Source organism: Vulpes vulpes, chromosome 6 (assembly GCF_048418805.1).
Source record: "Vulpes vulpes isolate BD-2025 chromosome 6, VulVul3, whole genome shotgun sequence".
Classification (NCBI taxonomy): Eukaryota; Metazoa; Chordata; class Mammalia; order Carnivora; family Canidae; genus Vulpes; species Vulpes vulpes.
Window position 1 is genome coordinate 88,572,248 of NC_132785.1, and position 25,359 is coordinate 88,597,606.

Sequence of the window (25,359 nt, forward strand, 5' to 3'; positions counted from 1 at the left end):
AAACAAAGAATTTATAAATAGAAAAGCACAAAAGACAAGGTTATATATTGATCACTTGTCAAAAATATGACCAGAACTCACAAGAACCTAGCCCTAAATTTCCATAGGAGCAATGGTTCAATATTCACTAAATCGATGTTTTTGGTGACTTTATACAACATAAATACCTTGAATAATGAGATTAACCTGTATGCCTTTTTCACAAGTGGATAGACCATGGGCCACATGTTACTTGAAAAAAGGGAAAGTGTATTTCTTTCTGAAGGTGAAAACTATTGCTGTCCTGGACTAACTATGAAAACCTTGTTTGTATCATCTGGTTCCTATAGGCATTTAACTTATAATCCTAGGATTGTTTTTTTTTTTTTTTTTTGGCTTATTTATTTATTTATTTTTGGTTGAGATGAAAGATGTCCAGAACCAGGATAAAAAATGATGAATCAGAGATTGAGACAATAAGAACCATCATATAATATAAATAATTTTGGGAAAAGTAATACATTTACATTTTAGGGCTATTGCAGAAGATGGATTAAGAGTCATAATGCCTAAGAAAGTGAAGGCAAGTAGATACCATCTTTTAAAAATTTTTTTAAAGATTTTATTTATTTATTTGAGAGACAGAGTGAGAGAGAGAGAGAGAGAGAGAGAGAGAGAAAGAGTGTGTGTGTGTGTGTGTGTGTGTGTGTGTGTGTGTGCGCGCATATGTGTGCATGCAAGTGAGGGAGTAGCGGGGCGGGGGGGGAGGGGAGGAAAAGGGAGAGAATCTCAAGTGACACCGCACTCAGCACAGAGCCCCATGAGGGGCTTGAACTCACCACTCTGAGATTATGACCTGAGCCAAAACCAAGAGTGGGTCACTTAACTGACTGAACCACACCGGTGCCCCAAGTAGATACCATCTTAAATGCCAATTCTGATAGATTGGTATTGGTCTCTCAGCATGCTGTGATAAGAATTCTGAGCTGCATTTGGGTTACACCTGGACTTACAGGAAAAGTGCCATGATTGACAATAATGGTTGCCATGGGGCAGAATAGAGGAGTGGCAAGATGCTTTATATTTGCCAATCCTAGTCTCAGTAATGTAAGGAAGTACCACGAAGGGACAGCATAGGGGTAAGAGAAGCAGAATGCACAAAAGGAAAAAATTTTCCTTCCCAGTTTTGCTCTGGGCTGCCCATACCATGTGTAGTGAAAAGGCACACATGGCAGGACCACTCAGGCCTAGTCTTTGAGGCAATATGCCTGGGCCTTCAGGTGGTTCTGAAAATATCCCCAATCTTTTCTGGAACATTTCAGGAAATTTCTTTCTCTTTCTTCATGGGGAGACTGAAACAGTAGCCTTAATATTTTATCTATTTTGTTACCTAAGAAAGAATAATGAAGGTAAAGCAATTAGGCTTCTATAAAGAAACTGTTTGGTATGTTTGACCCACATTCAGTTATCCAAGGAAAGTTCTTTAATCTCTGAAATAGTCAACTATTTTTTTTAACATTTTTCTATATTCATGCCATAGAATCAGTTTTGTATGAATAGGTTGCACTCCCATATCTAAATAAGGATTTTAAAAAATAAGACAGCTCACACAATACATAGGAGGAATTCAATTTTTAGTGAACATGGTTTTTTAAAAAAGGACTTATAGATAAGCAATAGGTTTTTCTCTTGAGATAACAGAAAGGAAAATGAAGCCTTACCTCTGAAAAATTTTAAAAATTCATATTTAATAAGAAATCAAAATTACTTTTTTTGAGGTAATTGAGGCTTCAATTTATTTTTTTCTTACAGACTATTTGAATAGCTCTTACTTTCATTTAAGAAAGAATTGTTCAGTTTTGAAAATGCATTTGCATTTGTACTGTTTCTTCTTTAAAAAAACCCTTCTCCCCAAACTGCTTTATAATATTTCTAAGTGAAGTTATGAAATAAGCACAAAATCTGATAGAGGCTTGATAAAGAGCAATGTACAGTGTAGGAGAAACTCTACATTGAGAAAAAATTACACAAGAAAACAGGGAGACAAATCTTTCCTAATTAATATCTTTGGCCCACAAGGAAAAGCAGCTTATCTCAGAATTGAGGCCTTTTCTTTCTTTTTTCTCTAGTATTCGTAGGTACAAAAAAAAAAAAGAGAGAGAGAGAGAGATTTAAAATGCATGTAAGTAAGAAAAAGGCAGACAACGGGATGCCTGGGTGGCTCAGTGGTTGGGCATCTGCCTTTGGCTCAGGGCGTGATCCTAGAGTTATGGGATCAAGTCCCACAGAGGGCTCCCTGCATGGAGCCTACTTCTCCCTCTGCATGTGTCTCTGACTCTCTCATTCTGTGTCTTTCATGAATAAATAAATAAAATCTTTTACAAAAAGAAAAAAAAGGCAGACAATTCAATGAAAAAGTAGGCAAATTACTTAGACTCCACATGAAAGAGGATATTCAAGGGACCAGAAAATATATGAAAACGTGCTCAATACCACTAGTGACCACAGCACTGTGGCACTGCTATATACCTACCAGGAGAGCTAAAATGAAAACAGTTAATAGCAAATGTTGGTGGCAATGAGGAGTACTACTGAGGGAATATGACACCACCTTTTGGTAACACTGGTGGCATGTACTAAGGCTGAGCTTATGCATACTCCATGACCCAGCAACCTCCCTCCTGGAGGTATAACCGGCAGAACTGCTTACATTTGTGCATCAAAAGATATGTTCTATCGTGTTTACAGATGCACCACTCACAATAGCCAAAACCTGGAAACCGCCCAAATGCCCATCAATGGTAGAATGGATAAATTGTGGAATATTCCTAAAATAAAATACTATAAAGAAAGAATGATCTAAAATTACATACAACAAGGTGAATGAATCCAATGAAAATAAAGATAAGCAAAAGATGCCATGCTGCAGTGCATGCTGAGTACTTTCATGTGAAACACAAAACCAGACAAAATTAACATGCTGTTATAAGACAGGGTACTGGTTACCCTGGATAGGGATGGGTTGTGCTGTTGGCTGAAAGGCAGCAAGGAGAGGGCTTCTGGGGGACTGATAATATTTTGTTTCTTGATTTTTGCTAATTATATAGGTGTGATCAGTTTGTGAAAACTCACTGAGCTGTACATTAATAATGATTTCTACACTAAAAATTTCTGTAACTTTTTTTTTTTTCCAGCTGCAGGCTTAAATAATTTTAGAAGACTTGCAGTCTGGCACTTCATCCAGTCTGACATAAAGCAAAAGAACTCACAATAAGTAGGTGGTGTCCTAGAGCTGGTTTGTTCTGACTCTCTGCTCAGGATCAGTGCTCTCATGTCAGGGTAGCTGGAAGTCAGCCATGGTAAAAGCTGCAAATCAAGGATTTGCATATTTACCAGCATACCACTGAATCACAGCAATAATAATAACAAAAAACCAAATATCTACTTTTCCTGCATAAGTAATAATCACTTGAAATAGAAGGAATTTGGCACATACCTTATTCCCCTTGGAAATTTAGCAACTAAATGGCTCTTCCTCTGAGATAAGGGAATTTAAGGCCAGGTTCATTTCAACACTTAATCTTCAAAATCCCCATGATGGGGGCATAATCGTATTTACCCATTTTGCTTCCACCTTTGACCTCTTTCAACTTAAATCTTACTTCTCGGGATCCCTGGGTGGCGCAGCGGTTTAGCGCCTGCCTTTGGCCCAGGGCGCGATCCTGGAGACCCGGGATCAAATCCCACGTCGGGCTCCCGGTACATGGAGCCTGCTTCTCCCTCTGCCTATGTCTCTGCCTCTCTCTCTCTCTCTGTGTGACTATCATAAAAAAATTAAAAAAAAATCTTACTTCTCATTTCAGGAAGTAAATAGTCAAAAACAGCTTGTTTATTCCTTCTTGACCACCTCCCCCTCCACCCCATGCTTTTCTTCCTCTGCAAGGAAATGATAGTGAGTATCCTATGTAGACAAAGGTCATTACAGGTCCACCGGTGGGTTGTTCCACCTGGGATGGAGAAGCAGAGTCCAATGCTGGGCAGTATGGGCTTTCCTCTCCCCACTTAGCTGCCTGTGTGCATTGTACCTCAGCTGTCAGCCACTTCTACCCTGCTCTGGAGCCATAGTGCACTGTCACGGCCAGGGTAAAATGAGGAGGATGGAAGATGTTGCTGCTAGCTGGTCCAACTTCTTTTGATTTCCAAATGTTGAAATTCCAACTGAGAAACTTGAAATAGGAGGAAAACTAAAGTGTCTCTTCACAAAGGCACAAACAGCAGGTAGCAGACAGTTTTATCCAAGAAACTCTTCTCAGGAACTGAGCCAGAGAAACATCAATAAATGTAGATCCCAATTAAATTCGCCCCTGACAGGGACCTTAGCTCTCATCTAATCCTACACCCTTATCCTATACACAAGAAGCTGGAGGTCCAGGGGAGTCAAGTGGGCTGCCCAAGAGGGAGATACAGGATCAAAACAGAGGCCCCTAGCTCTGTGTGTCCTGCTCTTTTTCTTTTTATTAGATGTGGCCACCAGTATTCTCAATTTCTTGATGGACCCGTACCCCACTCTTATTCCATGTTAATGTTTCTGATTTAGAGATGTACCTTACAATTCTTTTGAAAATTATTTTTCTTTCTGCTTTTTGTTTTTGTTTTTTTCTAGAAAACAATTTAAGAGGCTATTCTTAACTTGTTGGAGTCCTGGAATCTAGCATCATGGCTTTACAATAGATATTTATGTTTGAAAAATATATACCATTTCTTTATATTGAAAATGTCTTCATACCTTTAAAATATAATTTGTCTTACATAAAGTTTTTAGGAACACATGCCCGTTTGGGGCTGCATTCAGAAGCAACGTGTTGCCTGTCAATCTTTTTTTTCCATTTTTGCTGCCCTCCTTGAAGTCACTGCCCAAATTCCTTGCAAATACTCAGAAGTGAGTGAGAGTCAGGAAGGCCTTGAGCAGACTCTGGGCAAGAACAAAGAGCAAATGCAGATGGCTGAGCTGCCTTAACTCTCAAGATGTTTGGGAGAGGAATCTGATCCATCTGAATTTCTCATTGCTCTTGGCCAACTTTTGACTAAACCAATGTGATGGTTAATTTTATGTGTCGACTTAACTGGATCACGGGCTGCCCAGATATTTGGCTACCCATTATTTCTGAATGTGTCTGTGAAGATTTGAATTGGTAGCATTTGAAATAGTAGATTGAGTAAAGCAGATTGCCCTTCTCAGTGTGCACAGGCATCATACAATTTATTGAGGGCCTGAAAGAACAAAAAGTGGAAGAAGAAAGAATTTGTTCTTTATAAAACTGATCGTTTACCTGGGACATTAGTCTTCTCTTGCCCTCGAGTTGGGAACTACACCATCAGCTTCCCTGGTCCTCAGGCCTTCAGACTCAGACTAAACTACACCACTAGTTTGCCTTGGTCTCCAGCTTGCAGATGATAATCATGGGACTTCTTAGCCTCCAACTGCATGAGCCAATTCCTTATAATAAATCATATATAAAATATAATATAACATAATATAACAATATATATTTTTATAATATAAATTATATCTATATGAATTTAAAGTCCCATTTCATAGGTAAAATAGCTCATATTAATCATGTACTTATTCTGTCCAGGCTGTGTTCCAATGGCTTTGTATCTACCATACCTGTTATCCTCATAACAATCCTTGGAGTTTGGCCTGATTTAAAAAAAATTTATATTCCAGCATAATTAATATACAGTGTGACATTGGTTCCAGGTATATAGTGATTCAACAACTCTATATGGACTGATTATTATCTCCATTTTACAGATGAGAAAACAGAGGCACAGAGAGGTTAAATAACTTACCCAAGTTCACATAGCTAAGCAGTAGAAAAGCCAGGGGTTAAACATAGGCAGTCTGTTTCAAGGCCCAAGTTCTCCGCCCTATATTGTGTTGTCTGGATAATACTGGACCCAGGAACAGACCTCAGCTCTTTGGGCTTCATACTAGTGAGCTGCATAATACCATGCAGGCAGCCCCCACACACTGTAGCTTTATCACAAAAAGGCCTCTTCATCCAGGCCCTGGATCTTTGGCTCTAATTCTCATCAGCACTTGCTATAAAAAGGCATAACCAGAGACTTGTTTTTACATATCTGCCATGCATATCCTATTTCCTACTTCTCTTGACTATTTTGTTGTCTATTACCTGAATTCTTGCTGTGCATCTTCGATTCTCCTAGCTTATCTATAGTTAAAATGCTTGTCATCATTTGCCCTTAGCCAGCAAGGCAACTGATGTGGCCACCTCACAGTGACATGCATGATCGACTACTTTTAGGAGCAGGGAGGAAGGAGTCTCATGTTTCCTGTAGGATACATGAGAGCCTCCATAGGGTGTTTTAAGCTTGGAGGTGAGGTGTTCATGAATTGTCAGACTTAAGTTCTGGCCCTCAGTCTCAGCTTCAATAGGCACAAAGCTCTCTTCCTAATGCAATTCTAATGATCCTTGCTATCAAATCAAAGAAATAGTTCATGGTGAAAAAGACACTGATATGAAATCACATCCTGCAGCATGGTTCACACAGCAAATCCTGTTCTAGCACCAGCTGTTCCAGGACCTTGGTTTTAATACTTATGAGAATAATTTCTTCTTAGAGGTGCTTGGGAATTGACATGGTCACACACCATTATCTGTGTAACCATTATCCAGTTCTCTGGGCACATAAAAGTGCTTTGTCTCTGGTCAAACTGGAAATCTCCCTTTCTGTGTGAATTTCCCCAGTTGAGCAGCTGAAAACGCCTGGAGCGCAGGACCAGCTAAACAGCCAGTGTCTATGCTACACCACCAGTATCCTGAACTTGAATCAGCAACAGGGAAGGTGTCACTCAGCCGACAATGGGCCTTGTGGTAGTTTCGTGAGGGTGGAGCTCTGAATACAGACCATCAAAATTCCTTAACATGGCTGGGAAGATTAAAGAACAGAAGGACAGGAAGGAATGTTGTGGGTTTTGTGTACACTGATAAATATGATTTAATCCCTGAAGAAAATCAGGAAATATGAACAAATACAAAATGAAATTAATTTTCAAATCTCATATTTATGTAATTTTTATACCAATCTCCTCAGGTATATATATACTAATTAAATAATTTCTCTAAAAATACTGGGTTAGTATTTGAGGGCTGTAGCTCACAATAATAACCTTTTGTACATATAATTTTGGAACATTTAATAATTGACCATAACCTAAAAGCCATAATAACATGCAAATTAAATCACATATAAATGGTAAATTGATGACATTGTTTTCATGTTAGTAAATAGACCTATGGAGGTAAGACTACGATATAATTGAACTATTTGGCTCCACTCAGAAGACAGTAATTGACCAGTCTCTGGCTAGCCTCCAAATAGGGTAATAATATTCTAGTAAATAATCATTCCTTCCCTGTTTTGCAGATGAAATTTATAAATTATTCTTTACTTTCTGCCTTCAGCATAAGCAGAACTTCCAGATTCAACTAAATCTCTCATTTCAGTGGTGGTTGTATGTCAACGGATTCTGTGTTTGTATTTGGCTAAATCATTTTATGACATGTTTCAAACGAAAAGAGTTATGTGAGTGCACTTTTATACAACCCAGATGTATATGTTATAATCTTATTTTACCATTACAGGTGATGGGCCAAGTACATTACAGTAATCTATTGTTGGGACCCATGCCAACTCTGAAGCTGCTACCCACGAAGTATGATTTGAGGAGCTGTCATCACTGGGTCCTTCTCTGGGAAGGAAGCCAGCACCGGAATAGCCAGTGTCAGGCTGGAGGCAGAGGGTGCACAAGCCAGTTGGGCTGGACAGAGAGGCTCTCTTGGGAGTTGCTGGTCAAGGTTCGTGGGCTGGATGAACAGACTGGACATACAGGGATCAGAGCAAGGTGTGGAGATAACCAAACAAAGGCCCATACTTAGGGCCAAAGCTGGGCTTGCAGACAGGCAGGCAGAAACCAGAAGATTCACAGGGGATCGCTGTGGGAGGGGAGGGGAAGAGTAGAGAGTGCTGGCGGTCAGTAAGGTGCAAGCAGAGTTGGCAAGTAGTATACCGGAAGGGGGAGAGAAGCAACCAGAGACTCTCTTTTGCTTCATCCTATAAACTTCTTTTGCGCTCTGGCTAGGGCTGGAGTTAATCAGAGAACCAAAGGGGATAGCCATGCTGCAATGCAGCAGTTCTCCCTGTGTGAGGGAAAAAGCAAAGCCTATTTTCTACAAATTCTTTCCTGTCCAGTTCTTATGCTGAAACTCCTACATTAGATGGATCCTTTGAGCAAAGGCACTATCTATTGAGAGCCAATGTTAAAAAATAATATTTAAAATGAAGGAACATTAACTCAATAATACAGACTATGTAATTACTCCTTAAAGAGAAAACAACAGGTTTAAATAAACTTTGATAGTTGTGGTCATGGAGTACAGAAAAAAACTGTGATTATCGGTGTCTGAGAGAAGAGAGCCCCCAAAAGAGAATAGGTGTTTTAATTGAGCTTCACTGAGCACACACATACACACATACACACACATCGAAGCAACTGAAAATGGGTCCTTAGATGTCCAGAATTTTTAATACAAGTTCTAAGAAATCAATGGGGTTTTTTTTGGTAATACACACTGTGTGATTATGATAATTTATGAAAATATTCTGGAATTTATTCCTTTGATTTTGGAGAGGGTTGGCAAGTGATCTCAAATATCCAGTGTCCCAATTCTATCAATTTGTAACGCTCAAGTACAGGGGAAGAATGCACCATTTTGACACCCTGAAGTGATTTTTTAAAAAATACCACAATTGTAATCTGTAAGTAACAGAAATCATAGCACCACTGGAACTTTGTTATACTGAGATGAACTCTATCACCAAAGTTGGCAGAAGTGTAACTCAAGTTAAGGAGGAGGCACAGCCACCATATCCAGGTACATTGACAACCAAATTTATTTCCTCCTACTATTTTTGGACTTTTCCAATGTTTCCTATTCATCAGGGCCACTTCTAGTAGAACTTATCTGAGCTCTGCTTCAGAATTGGCTGATAGAGGTTACTGGGCAGGAAATTAGCAGTAGGTCCTGGTAGCCCTGTCTTGATAACTTTTTCCTCACACTCAGCTATGTGTCTGCTTTTCATTTTCTGTGTTTCCAAGAGAAGAGAGGTTCACATCTCTGTCCCTTCCATTCTAAATGAGTGAATAAGTGTCCAGAATATATAAAAGATCTCTTACAGCTCAACAATAAAGGAGAAATAATCCAACTAAAAGCGGCAAAAGATTTGAGTAGACATTTCTCTAAGTAAGATTCAAAAACAGTCAATAAGTCCATGAGAAGATGTTTAATATCACCTGTCATTAGAGAATTGCAAATCAAAACCATATGAGACATCCCTTTGCAACTATTAGGATGGCTCTAGACAAAAACACAGAAAATAGCAAGTGTTGGTAAAAATATGGAGAAATTAGAACCTTCATATATTGCTGATAGGAGTGTAAGATGGTGTAGACTCTTTGGAAATCAAGAATCAAAGAGGTTATCAATGCTAGAAACATGAATTTTCTTTTTGGGTTTGACAGTTTTTAAAATTAATGTAAAATATTGTGTTGATTTGCCAATTAACACCAATATTTACTATTACTTTTTATATGTACATAATAGGACCTCACTATCAATTCAAATTTTCCACAACATTTTTATGTGCAGTGACCAGAGCAATCAGAAATCCACATCCTCAGTCTAAGCATAAAGGTGCCATTTCTGAAGTAACAGAGTGGTAGTCACACTTGGGTATCATGCTTGTTGAGGCCGGCCTGGAAATTCAATGCTTATCTAAATTTTTGTATTTCCATATTTCTTGTTTCTCAAAGTAGAAAGTAGAGAAAATTTTATTTAATACTGAACAATAATTTAGTTCCACTAATGGCAGATTTGCTTCCATAATGGCAGAAGGTAGCCAGATAACATGAGTTGACTGTAAACATCAAGCTTCTTCACACTATATTGATTGTGTGTTGAAAGCTCTTTATCATATTTCCTTGCTAAGTCTGGGCCAGATGATTGATGGTCAATAAAATCAGTAACAACTGCTTGTTAAAAGCACCACAGATTTATCTGCATCATGTAAGATTTATTAGATTGGATGGGAGTCCAATTTTACATTTGATTTTATGTGACTAATGCTCTTGGGATACCATTTCATAGATGTAGGAGTGGGGATGCAACAGCATAAGCAACCCCATTTTACCATGTTATCAATTTTATCATGAATTGGTGTGTCTGGGTGATGTCATAAACATCCACAGCATATCAGGCATTATGTAATGTATTACACATAATCAGTTGTTGGTTATTTGTACTGATGAAAAGAAATTACAGTATAGACAAAAAAAAATGATAGATTATATTACAGAGTTCTTTCCCTTTAGCTTTTGGTGAGTTGTGATTATCACTGAACCTGTATATATTTGACCTTCCAAGCATTTGATCCCTACAAAATCAAAAGGCCTGTTAAGAAGACCTGCTTTAGGTAGAAACTATAAAAGCCCCCATATTCACATTCACTTCCCTCTGCAACCTGCTTTTTCAGAGATTAGATAATGTCTTAGGCTGATGTACAGCATAGGTCAGAGCAACATGGCCTTCTCCCAGGCTTTTTGCTGGAGCATGGGAGAGAGTAGTATTTGGTGTTAAACAGTTACTTCTTAAAATGCAAGCTGCAGGCAAAATGAGAGTAAAGAGAAGATGAACAAAAATCTCAATAAAGCTGAATTGATGCTATCTGGCTGGAAAGTCAGCTTCACATGAATAAATCAGCAGATGAGAATTCACCATCTATGTGTACTGGCTAATGACAGAAGGTGACTATTCCCACACCAAAGAACAATGTTTAGCATTCTACTTCCAAAGCTAATTCTTTAAAGAACAGTTTCTTCTTTGAGCAGAGCTATTAGTATAAAACACACAGTTCTGTTTCTATGCAAGGCTTATGAAAAACAAATTTTATTTGGCAGTGCTTAAACCCATTCGTAAACAATTGGCTTTTCCAATTCATATATTCCTTTTTATATCTATGGAAAAGGCAGCCAGGCATATATTCTTGAAAAGGAATGTGCATATCTTCTTTTAACCACCTCAGCAAAAGGTCCAAGAAAAAAATGGAAAGGAAACAGATACCTGCTTATGGGTTTCAACATATTTTTGTGTTCAAGATAGACTTAGAAATGTTTTATATCTGCAGAAATAAAGATTCTGAAAGTACCAAAAAACCTCAACCTAATATTTATGTCATTTCTGTCTATAAATCTTAAGATGATGGTTTTGTTACAAGACAACAATGAATCAATGGCTGAGCTGAGAGAATCCCATTGCCTGTCTGCTGTTTGACTGGTTCTGACAAGGAGGCAGGCTGGACCCTCCCAAGGTAATCAGTCCTATTGGGTATGCCTCCAAGGATCCGGTCTATGGCATCCTCAACTTACTTGTCTTTCCCTTCCTTCTGCCTTATATTTTCCTCTTTAAATTTATTTTGTCACAAGAAAACTTAGGGGACAAATTACTTAATTTTTCAGTAATTTTCATGCATGAGAACTAATGGAACTCAGTTTATTTGTTATGCCATTATAATCTATAGGACCATAAAATGGTGCTTTCTAGGTCATGTATTTCCTGTGATTATCAGACAGTAAGACGGAGTAGCAGTTCAATATGTAAGCTCTGGAGTCTTACAACTGGTATGACTTTATGATTTTTCTATGTCCCAGTTTTCTCATAGGCAGATTCTGAAGATAAAATGAGAAGTGCCAGGAAATGGCTTAGAGTAGTCCTGGCATGTAGTAAGTGCTCAGTAAATTTTTAACAAAAGGAAAAAAGAGAAAGCTTTCAGATTTCACTATTATCAGGCTAACATGAGAAACTTAAAATATTGGGATATTTGCTAATCATTAATCTTTTTACAGACTCTTTTTTTCATTAAACCTTTTCAAACAGATACTAAGAGTACTAATGGAGCAAACAAAGGTATATAAGAAATAATCTATGACTTTGAGTTAGTAGGGTCCAGTGAAAGATTCTAACATATGCAATTATAATACAGTGGGGGGTGCTTAGTGTTGGAACTCAGAGATGGGAGCTAAGGGAGGGGTGGACAGAAGATAGAAGAGAGTTTGGGAACACATTGTGAAAGGGAATGGGACTGAAATGTCTGGATCTGTTTTAGACATTCAAGTGCAGGTGGGAGTTGAGACCATGAGGAGATGTGTCTCTAGAGACAGGCATTTTGAGGAAGAGAGAAAAGTCAGTGGTGCTTATTTATTCATGACTAGAAACTCAAGGCAAGTTTTCTTGCTTTTTCAGCTTAAAATGAGTTAGTCAAAATGAAGAAAACTTTCTTTCTATAGTCAAGGGAAAAAAAGTGTCTCTAATTAAACCCAGCTGGTGTGAGGGTGCCGCTGGTGTAAGAGTGATGCTGGTGGAACGGGGAGCAGCATTCAGCTTCCTGCTGGCAGACAGATCTACTGCAAGGCTGTTGAGAATGGCTCAGTTGATTTGAAGGTCAAGTTTAAGAAAATGCTGGAGGGCTGATAGAGGGCTGATAGACACAGGGTTCCGTGGGGAAACTGGAAGGCCATGCAAGTCAAGAAAGAAGAGGTAACTTAGATAGGCAGATGGGACTATGGCTGGATCCAAGGCCAAAATGTTTCACTATAAGCCATAAAAGTTAAAAGATGGTAAAGCCAGGGCTAAACAAAAGTGAAGTGAAATTGTGATGATTTCCCTGATGATGTATGTGTCAAGTGTATTCTGTGCATTCTGCTTGGAATTTTTTGAGTAATATCAGTCTGAGATAGGCTCAGTTTAAGACAAGGGCCCAGTTTAGCGTTGGGATAAAACTGCTGTGAGAACACTCCAGGGAAGCATTTTGGCCTTGAGATGTCTTCTGGAATAAATTAGACATGCTGATGACAAAACCTAGATCATCTCTAATAATCTATGTACACTGCTGGGGGGCCATTTTATAGCTAATTCTTCTCCCAAGGTACAAATTGACTCTAAATGTCATTTTGAAAATATTAGCAAAGCTTGGAACGTAACAGGCAAAATACTGTTCTTTTAATTTTCATAAGTTGTTGTGATATGCTGTTACAGGATCACCTTTAGAGTTTTAACCTTTTAGTTAAACTATCCTTTTTGCCTTATCATAAGTACCTTAGGGACGGCTGCGTGCCTCAGTGGTTGAGCCGCTGCCTTCAGCTCACAGCGTGATCTTGGGATCCAGGATCGAGTCCCGCATAGGCTCTCTGTGGGGAGCCTGCTTCTCCCTCTGCCTATGTCTCTGTCTTTCTCTCTCTCTCTCTCTCTCTCTGTGTCTCTCATGAATAAATAAATAAATCTTAAAAAAAAAAGTATCTTAAAAACAACCTATTTCTATCTACCACAACTTAATGACAAATTCAATCAAATAAGTCATTTGGCATCATGTACACAATGCCTAAAAATAGTCAAAAGTAGATCAAAGTAGTTATTTCTAATTATATTACATTAGTATTACTGATATCTAAACTAATTTTTTCATTTATTTACAATATAAGGGGAAGCAATATATATCAAACACATGTATATAAACACTACAAAACTTACATTAATTGCCTTTACCTCTATCGTTGACTTTAACAGTTAAAGAATAACATAAATTTAACTTTTAATACTAATTTTAATAATTAACATAAGATTTAAGGATAGTCTTATTTGGAACATTAACCACAGGTTGGAGTTTTAGAGTGGTCTACTCTGCACACTTCAGAAATTAAGAATGTTTACATTTTTACTGACTTAATAGCTAATCATTGTCTAGAATAGTGTTTCCCAAATACATCTGGCACTAAAAAAGAATTTCTACAACTTAAGTGTCCATTGACAAATGAATGGATAAAGAAAATGTGGTACACACACACACACACACACACACAGAGGAATATTATTCAGTCATAACAAGGGAAATTCTGCCTTTTGCAACAACATGGATGGATTTCAAGGGCATTATATGCAGTGAAATAAATCAAAGAAAGGCACATACTGTATGTTCTCACTTACATGTGGAATCCAAAAAAAGCAGAACCCAGAGAGAGAATAGGATGGTGGTTGTTAGGGGCTAGAGATTGGGGGAAATGGTAGATGTTGGTCAAAGGGAACAAATTTCCAGCTATTAGAAGAATAAGTTCTAGGGATCTAATATACAGCTTGGTGACTATAATTTACAATACAGTATTATATACTTGAAAGTTAAGAGTGTAATTCTTAAAAATTATCTCCACACACATACAGAAAAGGTAATTATGTGAGAGGATGGAGGTGCTAATAAACCTTATTGTGGTAATCATTTCACAATATATACATGTCTCCAATCATTACTTTGTACATCCTTAACTTATATATGTTATATGTCAATATTTTAATAAAACTGGAAAAATTAGAAAAATTTTTAAAAATAGTTTCTGAAGTCAAATAAGTTTAGAAAATTCTAGATTAAATAAATTGCTGCAGAATGAATCAGTACACTGATATAATAATGTACACTGTGAATCATCAGGAGCATGTTTAGAGTAGAAAGTCTCAAAACTATTAAGTTTGGAAACAGTTTGAGAAATCTGATGTAGAGAACAGGTAAAAGCAAGATGTATATGTCTTCAGAGATTTCTTGCCTTTCAAGACAAATAAAATTGATTATTGACAGAAGTTTGATTTCAGAACCTCCCTGTCCAGCCTATAGCCCAATAAGCTCGTACAGGCTACACAATCAGCGAATGGGTAAACAGCATTATATTAAATATCATATGTTTTCTGCTTCATTGTATCGAAACTGCTTTCCATTTGTTTCTTTGGCATCAGAATGCAGCCTTCTAAGTATAGTATTCTAGAGACAATATCTAAAATGAATAAGAATGTCTTCAAATACAAATGTTCACATGTGTTAATGTATGTGCTTTTATTTCATTTTATTTTATTTATTTTTTTAAAGATTTATTTATTTATCTATGATAGACATAGAAAGAGAGAGAGAGGCAGAGACACAGGAGGAGGGAGAAGCAGGTTCCATGCAGGGAGCCCGACGTGGGACTCAATCCCGAGGCTCCGGGATCGCACCCTGGGTCAAAGGCAGGCGCCAAACTGCTGAGCCACCCAGGGATCCCCAACGCATGTGCTTTTATAAGTGAGGACTTCTCAGTTGAAAGTGGCTGACACAAACTGGCTAAAGCAAAAAAGGAGGGGAGGTTTATTGACTCAGGTAACTCAAAAGACAGGATGGGGCAGTGGGACTCACTCATGGCGAGTCTCAAATACTGTTCTCAGAATTCTCTCTGTATTTCTCAGTTTTGTATTTCTGTGGGTTGCCTTATTCTCTTCTATTTATGTAGTGGTAGGAGGAAGAGGCACAGACATAAACACTTCCTGGCTTTTATTATTCTAGCTGCAACAAGCCCAGAGGAAAGTAAGGCTCCTCTGTCCCTGACTCAGTATATAGAAGCCTCAGAAAAGGACTGTGATTGGACTGGCTTGAGTGACGTGCTAATCTTTGAAATTAAGCACTTGGGCCAGAGGGATAGGGTATGACAATTGGCCAGGCCTCTGCCACATGCCCTTCCATTTGGCCAGGTTAAGGTAGGGCATTGGATTGGCATCCCCAACAGAATCTCAGGGCCAGGCAGAGGTAGGAATGTCGTGGTGAGGGAAACATTTAACTAGAGCAAGAAGAGTACTGCTGGTATAAGGCCAAAAGACAAAACAAAAACAAACAAAAACAAAAAACAACAAATCAAACCAAAACAAAACAAAAAACCCCACCAAAACACTGAACTCCATGGTTACTAAAGTTCTTCTTCCCTTCTAATAAACAGATGCTATTATTCATATGAAACTATATGGTTTTAAAAATCTCCCCCTCCCAGCTCAATCACATACTTTAGAAGAAGTGCCCAAACTTAGTACAAAGTCATGTTTTGGCACCTCTGTCCTCCTTCCTCCACTCTAACATAAGCAAAATGAGGGACTGCTTTGCTCTGACGTGGCCAATTCACCATAGAGGGACAACAACACAAACCACTTGGTGGTGGAGCATTGCTGGAGAGAGTAAGCACTGAGCTACCGATGCCAGTGTTCTCTTCTAAGAACTTCTTTTTCATCATCACCAACTCTTTTACTTTTCTTTCAAATAAGCTCAAGAAACTAGTACTGTAGCTAAAATGTAGAAGATCTAAGTAGAGCAAAAGGGCTTTCTTCTGCACCTAGCATGGCTTCCTCTCAGACTGTACAATAGTGCTGGTCAGTGCCTCCCTGCCCCCACTGCTCTCAAATGCATCCTGCCTGGAGGTTGTCTCTGGCTGAACAGTAAAACTAGGAGCCAGGTGTTGTAGCAAGTGATTCTGTCCATCAGGGTTGGGACTGGGGTGAGGGATGTGAGGCACTCTCCTCAAATGTGGAATTTAAGGAAATGCCAAAAACCTCAGTAATAACATCAATACGACTTTAATGTGGTATTTTTTTTAAAGATTAATGCAAAGATTCTATGATGAACAAAGGTCAAAATATTAAACAAAGACAGGACCAATATTAATGATTTTTCTTTTTGACTCAGGGCCCAATATGGATCAGCATAGCACTGTTACTGATCTTGCCTGAATTTAAAATATTGATATTTTGTCGATCCTGGATTTTTTTGCATTCATTTTTATTTTTTAAGATATAGCATTACAGTATTTTTAATCTTGATTACTGAGTTTTGGGGGCCTCTCAAGTTTTGCTCCTGAGGTGAGTGCCTCAGTTGCCTCACCCTAGGCTTCTATATCCACCTCACCAAAGGAGTGGGGTCATGGGCCAGACTGTCATCAGTCACTACCTGATGCAAGCTGAATCACTAAGATTCTTTCTCTAAAGTTGAAAATGTGAAGAGACAGGGACACTCTACTTAGATGACAGTGGACACTTGCACTGAAATATCCTGCTGCATTGGGGCTAAAGGAGTCATGTCAGGCCCTGTGCAGGGCAAAGAGGCCCATTGCCAAGAGACAGAAGCAGAGATGAGACAGCTAACTAAACATGTGGCCTACCCTTTTGGGCCACCTTTAAGAGTAGCCTTTTAATCCATCTGTACTCTAAAATAAGCAAGCAAGGTATCCCAAGTTGGGGGATGAGGTTTTTATGCAGTTGACTAGTAAGACAATAACTTCTGTTTTACACAAAATTTTCTCTTGTGCCAAACTGGAATCAGTAAGTATAAACATTTAAATTATTTTTTCAAAATATTTCCACAAATAGAGATTTTTGGGTAGGAAGCACGGAAATTTATGAGACTTGCTTCAAGTTATTAGCAAGTTAAGTGGTAGCATCAGGTCTGGAACAGGATCTCCTGTCATTCAGCATTTTCTATTATGCCTCAGTACAAAGAAGAACAACTGACTTCTCTGATATATTCTCCTTAAGATTTGTAACACTGTGCACAGAATGTTCTGATTGTACTAGATGTAAATTTTAAAAATACAAAACCCATGAATATCTGCTACCTATTATATTTATCATAGGGACATTTAGATTATATTGTATTTACTGCTGACAGTTAACTAAATATCATTTTAGTTACATTAAATAATACACTTGGCTACACAAATATTTGATGAGACGCCAACATACAACAAAGCAGATAATATTTTCCAGAATACTTTGAAAATTAAAGCATAACTGATAATTTATTTTAAAATGTTGCTGGGATGCCTGGGTGGCTCAGTTGGTTGAGCATTTGACTCTTGGTTTTAGCAAGAGTCATCATCTCAGGGTTGTGGGACTGGGCCCCACCAGGGGGTTTTGTACTCAGGGTAGGACTCTGCTTGTCATTCTCCCTCCCCTTTTATTTCCCCCTCCCCCACCCATACTGGGTTCTCTTTCTCAAATAAATAAATAAATAAATAAAATCTTTAAAAAATAAAATAAGATGCTGCTTAAATTGCAAATATTCAATAAAAAAAGGTAAGAGAAAAAGAATAGTTGAGACAAGATTTAGAGTGGTTATAGTACATAAAGGAAAAGAAAATCCTTGCTCAATAGCACAAATACAACAGAAGGATTACAAGTGTATTGATTCAGTGACTGATAAAACACACCAAGAATTCAAGGATAATGTTATATTTATAAATGTGAATTACCAATATTATAAAGTAGTAATAATAGTTCCAACTGCCTATTTTGAAAGTATCTACAAAATGATTTTTTTTGTGTAGCAATTCTTTATATCAACCTAAGTTGGATTAAGGAATATAACAAGTCTAGTACTAAATAAAAACTGTTACCAGATATTTGTCTTATATGGCTACTTCATATTTTGAAGGCCATATATGTGCGAGAAATATTTTAATTTGGTCAATTGACAACTAATGAATTTCAACCAGTTGTTTTTTTTTTTTTCAACCAGTTGTTTTTAAAACCTCATTAAAAATAAATTTCAGCCATTTTGTCTTGAATGTGTAGGATGATGATTTAGTGCTAGAGGGAAATACTTACAGAATTTTTTTATCACCAGAAATGACTAAGTTAATATGGTGGAACATTAATGAAATCTTTCAAGTCTAGTAATAACATGTGTTGATAATTAACTGCTCAACTTTAGGAAAACTACTTCATGTAATTCTTTGCTCTCCTGTTTTGAAGGATATAGAAATTCTGGCCCATGAGCTTTTGTGGAAACAGAACATAAATAGACTATATGAGAAAATCCAGCATTAACACATTAACTACCTTAATAAAAGATAAGATGGAGGAGCAATGTTTGTTGTTCATCTAAGACAATAAGTGAATATTAAAATCTATCATCTTTCTGCCCTTTTGGGGGGCAGTTTAATAATTCTGATATTGACTGAACAAAAATTATACCTATTCATTATTTTGGAAAAAAATGTGCAAAATATCAGAAAAGAAATGGCCTTTTCTTTTTTTTTCCCCCAATGTACCAACCTTCCTTTTCTAGCTTACTTATGTCACATCCCAAGGGCTTTGACATTATTGTTTTTTTAATAGACATCCAAATTTCAACCCAGTCCACATCAGTGTCTACTCACAATTTCCATTACTCATAAAATCAATGATTTAACATTTCAAACCTACACAGGGCTTGACAAAGATTAAAAGGTTGCTTCTGGTTTTAATGGATAAAGTATAGGCTCTTCACAGAAAAATAATGCTGTGGTTGACCATCCTAATCAGTGTGTGACTCTTAAATTCCTTTTTCAGACAGAAGGATTAATTTCTTAGTTTCCAAGGATAACTTTGAAAGGCAGCTAACATAGGCTATGGTTAGCAGTTTAAGAGTGAAATCATATCATGAAAAAAAAATTGGCCATGAACTCAAGTTTTGAAAACTTTCAAAAGTAAGTATCATTTCAAAACATTTAAATTGGAAGTGTTTTAAAAATAGTGGCATGTGCCTAATAGGGCTCAAATTTGTGCTGACTTAAATTTCCATCAGTACGAATAAGATTTAATAGGTTATATGTGAGAACACAAATAACTGTAAACATGGATCACATTCAATGAATACTAAATTGAGAAAACCTCCCTGATTGTTGAGAATGGTGATATCTTATTTCTTTTCTTGCTGTAAATAAAATATCAATGTTTTAGCCTTAACCCCATGGTCTCTCTCAAAGGCTAGCCCTTCTAGTCTCCAAGAAATGCTAGGAAACCCTGAGTGGGACATAGTTGAGGCCTGGACACCATCTTTACTCCCCTACCTGATCCTTGGGCTTGCAGCTCAATGAAATGAAAATCTCCCTACAATAATCCCGAACTCCTGCCCTACCCTTTGCATCCCAACCAAGCAAATTATTTAAAAATTAAAAGTGAAATTTATACACATCTCCTTCTTTCTAAGCAGGGTGGCTTAACATTATTATAAACATCTTTTTCCTCACAAAGCTTATTTTCTCGTGTGTGCAGAAGGAAGCAATAGATAAATACAAAAGTAACAATGAAAATATATAGCATGCCAGCTAGCAGTGTCTGAGGCTAGTGGCAGCAACTGTATTTAGAAGGGTTTCACTGCAGAGGTAACATCTGAGCAACAATCTGAAGGAAGCAAGAGAGTGAGCCGTTGGAAGATAGGGTTTTGGGTAAGACTGTCCCAGGCTGAAGGAACATCAAACGCAAAGGTCCGGGGCGGGAGGCTGTCTGGTGTTCTTTGAGGGACAGTGTAGCTGGGGAGGAAATGAGGTCCATGAGGCCAAATGTGAACAGGTCAAGCAGGTCCTGGTGGACCATTCTAGGGACTCTCTAAGAAATGTGGGGGACGATTGGAGGGTTTTGAGCAGAGAAGTGGCGTACCTAAACCTAAACGTTGTTAAAGGACCCTTCTTGAAGCTGGTGGAGGCACCGCCAAAAGAGACAGGAAAAGGTAAGTCTGGTGGTAACAGGTGCCTCAAAGCTTGCAAAGACGACTACTGAAAGGGGGAAAGGGTTGACTCCTGGACAAAATGCCTGTGTGGTGGTTGGGAGGATGGGGTTACCCTGGGTTACGCATCTGCCTAGCTTTCAGGCCTAGACGCAGAGACCTCTGGTCCCGCCACTCCAGCCGCAGGTCCCTAGCTCCAGGGGCGGTCAGGACCCGCAGCTTTGTTGCCGTGGCGACCACAGGATTCGACCCCCACCCCGCCGCCCCCGCACCACACCACTCCCGGGTCTCCTGGGGCAAAACACCCGGTCCTGCATCTGCTCCAGCGAGGACTTCAGGTCGCGGCCAGCGCGGACTCATCAGTATTCCACCCGCGGAGTTCTCCCCGCCCCCGCCGCGAATCACAGAGCCCGCCAATCCCGCAGCTCCAGCTTGGCTGTTCTGAGCCTCCCCACCGCCCCCACTTGGTCTCCGAGGACCGCAGCCGGATCTGCCCCGGGGCTCTCCTGGCAGCCCCCCGCGCGGGCGGGCGCGCCTCTGCCCAGTTACGCAGCGCTTCCCGGCTGGTTGGCGGCGGCCGCAGGCTGCGCCTCCGCGGCAGAGAGGGCACCCGGGAGACCCGTTCTAAGGCGAGCCCGCAACAACTCTCCGGGGATATTCAACTCCCCTGCGCTCGGTTTCAGGTCCTCCTGCGCTTCTGCAGTGCACCAGACGGGGGAAGCAGATACAGGAGAACCTGCATTGCGCCCCCGCGGGGACGCACTGTGCGCAGAAAGGGGACCTTCTGCTGCAAAGCCGGAGGATCGGGGGCGCGGGGGAGTCAGGGGTGGGTTTTCGTAGGACTCACCTTGTGCAGTTTCCACATGGCCCCCAGAGCTTTGACTTCGTGGCTGGAATGTTTGCCCTCCTCCAAGCACTGGTAACACACGGGCATCTTGCACTGCACGCAGTACATGCTGTGATTCTCCAGCTCGTGGTCTGTGCAGGTGGAGACCTTGCGCGGGCTCAGCCGCCGGCTCACGCGGCCCTGGGCCGGGGGCACCAGACGGTGTTTGGCTAGGGGCCCTCGGGGAGGGTGGCAGCGCAGGCGGCACGGATCGCAGTAGAAGACGTCGCACTGTTCGCACATGACAGTGGCCTCCTTGGGCGCCTTCTCGCAGAGCTGGCACTTGAGGGCTGCGGCTTTGCTCTGCTGGTAGCGGTCAATTACCCCTTCCAGGACGCGGTTCTTGGGGAAGCCGCGGAGCCCCCGGTCATCCAGTATGAGGCTGCGGTGGCACTGGGGGCAGGTGATACAGGAGTTGCGGGGCACCGGGGCCAAGGCCGGTGACAGGTGGGTGGCCGGTGGCGGCATAGCCGGGGGGAACACGCGGACGCCATTGGGGGACTTCTGGCACGGAGTAGTGGGGGCACTGGCGAAACCCCCGTAGGAGCCATAGCCGCTGTCCGCTTCGCTGTACAGGCTCATCTTGTCCAGGTCCAGGTAGTCATAGTCGGAGACCCCGGAGCCCGAGGCCCTGCGGCTCTGGGGGGATTCAGACTCCGGGGTCTGTACCAGGATGTTGCGGGCGCACGCTTGACATAAATTGTGAGAGCAGGGCAAGATGATGGGCTCCCGATAGAAGGAGCCGCACACAGGGCATTTTAACTCTTCTTCCATCTCTTCCATGAGGACCGGGCTGGGAGCGAAGCAGCGGCGGCTGCAACGGTGCCTGAGCGGGCGAGGCGGCCGGCCGGCCTATCGTCTCCAGCACCTTGGCCAGCGGCGGCGGCGGCGGCGGCGGCGGCGGCTGCGCCTTCCCGCGTCGATCGGGCGCCGACTCCCCGCCAGGCGCTCTCCCCGCGAGCCGCTCTCTGTCTCGGAGCCGCGGACCCGCGACGCGGCGCGCCAGCCGCGGACCGCCCCCCTCCTGGTCCCGCCCTGCCCCGTAAGCAGCGGCCCATTGGCTGGCGGCGAGAGGGCGAGGCTCTGATTGGCCGCACGCCCCGTCCCTCTCCTCTCTTCTGCAGGCCACGGGGGCTCCGGGAGCCGACTCTAAGGAGGAGCGAGTCTCCGCTCCCGGCTGCGGCGTCTCGGGAGGGGGCCGGCGTGCGGAGGCGAGGGACCGCGAAGGAGGAATTAGGCGGGATGACTCATCCCTCGCCCCGCTTCCTTCCGACCTCCGGCGCCGTCTCCCAGGAGCAGGGGGCGTGAGAAAGCCCTCCCCGCAGCGAGCCGGCCCACGGAGGGGCCGGGGCTGCTCGCCAGCGGTCTGCGTTTGGCTTCCAGCCCTGGTCCCCGCGCCGACCCATACCGCGGGCGAGGGCCGCGCGCCCGCGAGACCCCTCCTTCCCCTTGCGCTGCCCGCAGCCTGCCTGGGCCGGAGCCTCCCCCGGGCCCGGGGTTTTGTACCGCCCGGCCCCGGCGCTCCCCATCCTGGGAGCCTGCAGCCCCGGGCGGAAAAGCCCCCAGGAAGGGCCTCTTGGCTTCTTTCACCCTCACTGCCTGGGGTCTAAGAGGGGAATTAAGAATGCCAATTTCTTAGTGTTGCCATGAGATTGCAGCTAGGTGACCGATGTAAATAAAGGCTCAGTATGGAACCAAAAAAAAAAAATCTCTAACTCTTCATTTCCCGCTTAAAAATCAGGCTCGGCCCAGAGGCTTCTCCCGGCGTGGTGTGAACCTTACGGTGTGGACGTGCCTGTCTCCCCTCTTCACCCTCCCTGCCTCCCAAAGCGGTGCTGTCACGGTGCTCTCGCACCTGGCCGAGCTTTCGCAAGGCCAGCAGTACCTTTGGCTCAGTTTGAGGCAGGTCAGGCAGGGTTGCCTATTTCTCAGCGCCTGCAGTTCAGTAACTAGCTGCGGATGAATCACTGTGTCACTGCGGAGTCTCAGTGTTTGAATCCAAACAGCATTATACAGTGTCACGTGGCCTGAGCATTTACCACAGCTTCAGAACGGTGGGTTCTTTCTGTTTCTTCCTTTGAGGTGCATGGGGGTCCTCGTGGAGGGGTGCAAGTAGGGGGGTGGGGGCTAGATCCAGGGGTAGTCCTCATATATTAAGCACCCTTCTCCCTATCCCCAAATATTGATGGAGATATCTGGTCCTGCCTCTCGCCCACAGAACTGTTCATTTGATGATGGAGGAGGAAGAGGAACTCCCCTCACCCTTCCAAAAAAAAACCAAAAAAAGAAAAGAAAAAAGAAAAAAATCTTTGAGTCAAGTGACAGTGACATTCTGAGATAGCAGCCTATTTGAAAGAGTACGTGGCTGCCTTTTGCTGAGTGATTCATAAATAAATGGTAAAAACTCTTTCTAAAGTCTAAGAAATCTTATATTTTTCACCTTCCAAAAAAGAGGTAACTTGAGTATATGCAACAACATTTACAGTTTAAAAGCACTTTACTGCCCAGTTAAAAATGGCCCATAATCCTGCCCTTGGAGAAATAGTCCAATAAAACTAGATTATCAAAAAAAAAAAATAAATAAAAAATAAAACTAGATTATCTTTCCAAAACCTTCTTCAGTTGCAATGAAAACAGCACTTGATTATTGTTTGGGGAAGGGGGGAGGGAGTTATTTAAGGTTATGCTAATTACAAATACTATATAATTTATTTTTAATTTGGTTTTTAACTGAGTTAAAAAGGCATAAGTACTCTGTTTACATCCATACAATTTCTTCATGTGGGCTTGGAACATTATCTGTGTCTACAGAATGTATCTATGAGTCCCAAGAGAATTTGCTCATACCAAATAGTTAATTATTAAGAAATTGTTAGAAAGGGGTGTCAGTACCACCCATAATTTACAATCCTTTTCAGGATTTTTTTTACACATTTGGCTGAAAGTCCCAGTAGCCTTGGACCAGGGCTATGGACGTTTCAAGGTGAGTACCAGATACTCTTTTTTACGAACCTGAACTTTGCTTATCATAGTATACCATCTGCTATAGATTAAATGTGTCTCCCAAAAATTCATAGCTTGAAATACTAACCCCCAGGGTGCTGATAATAGGAGGCAGGGTCTTGGGGAGATGATTGGTCCATGAAGGCAGAGCCTTCATGAATGAGGTTAGTGTACTTATAAAAGTGGCCCAAGAAAGCTCTTTGCCCCCTTCCACCCTGTGAGGTTACCATGAGAAGACCATCTATGACAGAGCAGACTCTCACCACATGGCAAATCTGTGGGCACCTTGATCTTATAACTCCCAGCCTCTAGAATGTGAGAAATAAATTTCTATTGTTTATAAGCTACCCAGTCCGTGGTATTTTGTTTTAGCAGCCCAAACAGACAGACACCATCTGAGAGATCTGCTAATTAGCAGAAAATGCATCCTAAGTTAAAAATAAAATAATTTTAGGGAACGTTTGCAGTGTAATACACCATTGGTTTCACAGAGACTTAATATAATACAGATTTATAATATAATCAATACATGAAGAATTGACCTATTATGAAATATACTGAGATAATTTAATGGTTAGATCTATTTGGCTAGGAATTAGCTAAATCAATCTCAGGAGAGCTCTTACAATGACTGTCATTTGTTAAGTGTTCATTCTGTTTCAGGCAGTGGGTTTATTTATTTACATGGATTACCTTGTTCAATCCCTGTGATAACAAAAGAAGGTGGGCACAATTATCCTCATTTTAAAGATGAGTAATCTGAGGATAAACAAAGTACTCAAGGTCAGATATTGGTGAAGCTGGGATTTGAATCCAGGCACATATAATTTTGCTTCTTTGTTCATTCATTCATTCATTCATTCATCAAATGCTAAGTTCTCTCTCAAGCCTCTGTGTGTAGGAAATACTCAAAATGATCTTTGTTAACTTCTTTGTTATTCTGTTTACCTTCCCTGAGAGTTTATGATTTTTCTTGAATTCATTTCTCTAAAAATTTTTGGTAAACTTTTGAAGATTTCCCCTCATGTTGC

At 41.0% G+C, this 25,359-nt stretch overlaps 2 protein-coding genes across 21 annotated transcripts in view; one reads left to right on the forward strand and one right to left on the reverse strand.

Moving 5' to 3' along the window:
• TRIM9 (tripartite motif containing 9) overlaps window positions 1-22,351 on the reverse strand; it is a 109,233-nt gene extending 86,882 nt beyond the window's left edge. For 18 of the 20 annotated variants that reach the window (XM_072761549.1, XM_026000713.2, XM_072761542.1 and 15 more), the window contains exon 1: window positions 21,287-22,347. In XM_072761549.1, the coding sequence (XP_072617650.1) occupies window positions 21,287-22,108 (822 nt within the window). In that variant the 5' untranslated portion in view covers window positions 22,109-22,347. Of the gene's footprint in view, window positions 1-21,286 lie in introns of all 20 variants that reach the window. The other 2 variants (XM_026000712.2, XM_026000715.2) reach the window with 2 other exon arrangements.
• LOC140599367 (uncharacterized) lies at window positions 22,107-23,033 on the forward strand. The gene is made up of 2 exons (XM_072761550.1): window positions 22,107-22,367; window positions 22,450-23,033. Exons 1-2 carry the CDS (start codon window positions 22,107-22,109, stop codon window positions 22,933-22,935), a joined length of 747 nt encoding a protein of 248 aa, XP_072617651.1. The 3' UTR covers window positions 22,936-23,033.
• The last annotated feature ends 2,326 nt before the right edge of the window (window positions 23,034-25,359 follow it).

What these genes read in the sequence shown, in the direction of transcription:
- LOC140599367 (XM_072761550.1), top strand. Translation starts at nt 22,107, where the DNA reads ATGAGGACCGGGCTGGGAGCGAAGCAGCGGCGGCTGCAACGGTGCCTG. An exon ending in TCCTGGTCCCGCCCTGCCCC is followed by an intron (nt 22,368 to 22,449) that starts GTAAGCAGCGGC and finishes TCTCTTCTGCAG; the next exon opens with GCCACGGGGGCTCCGGGAGC.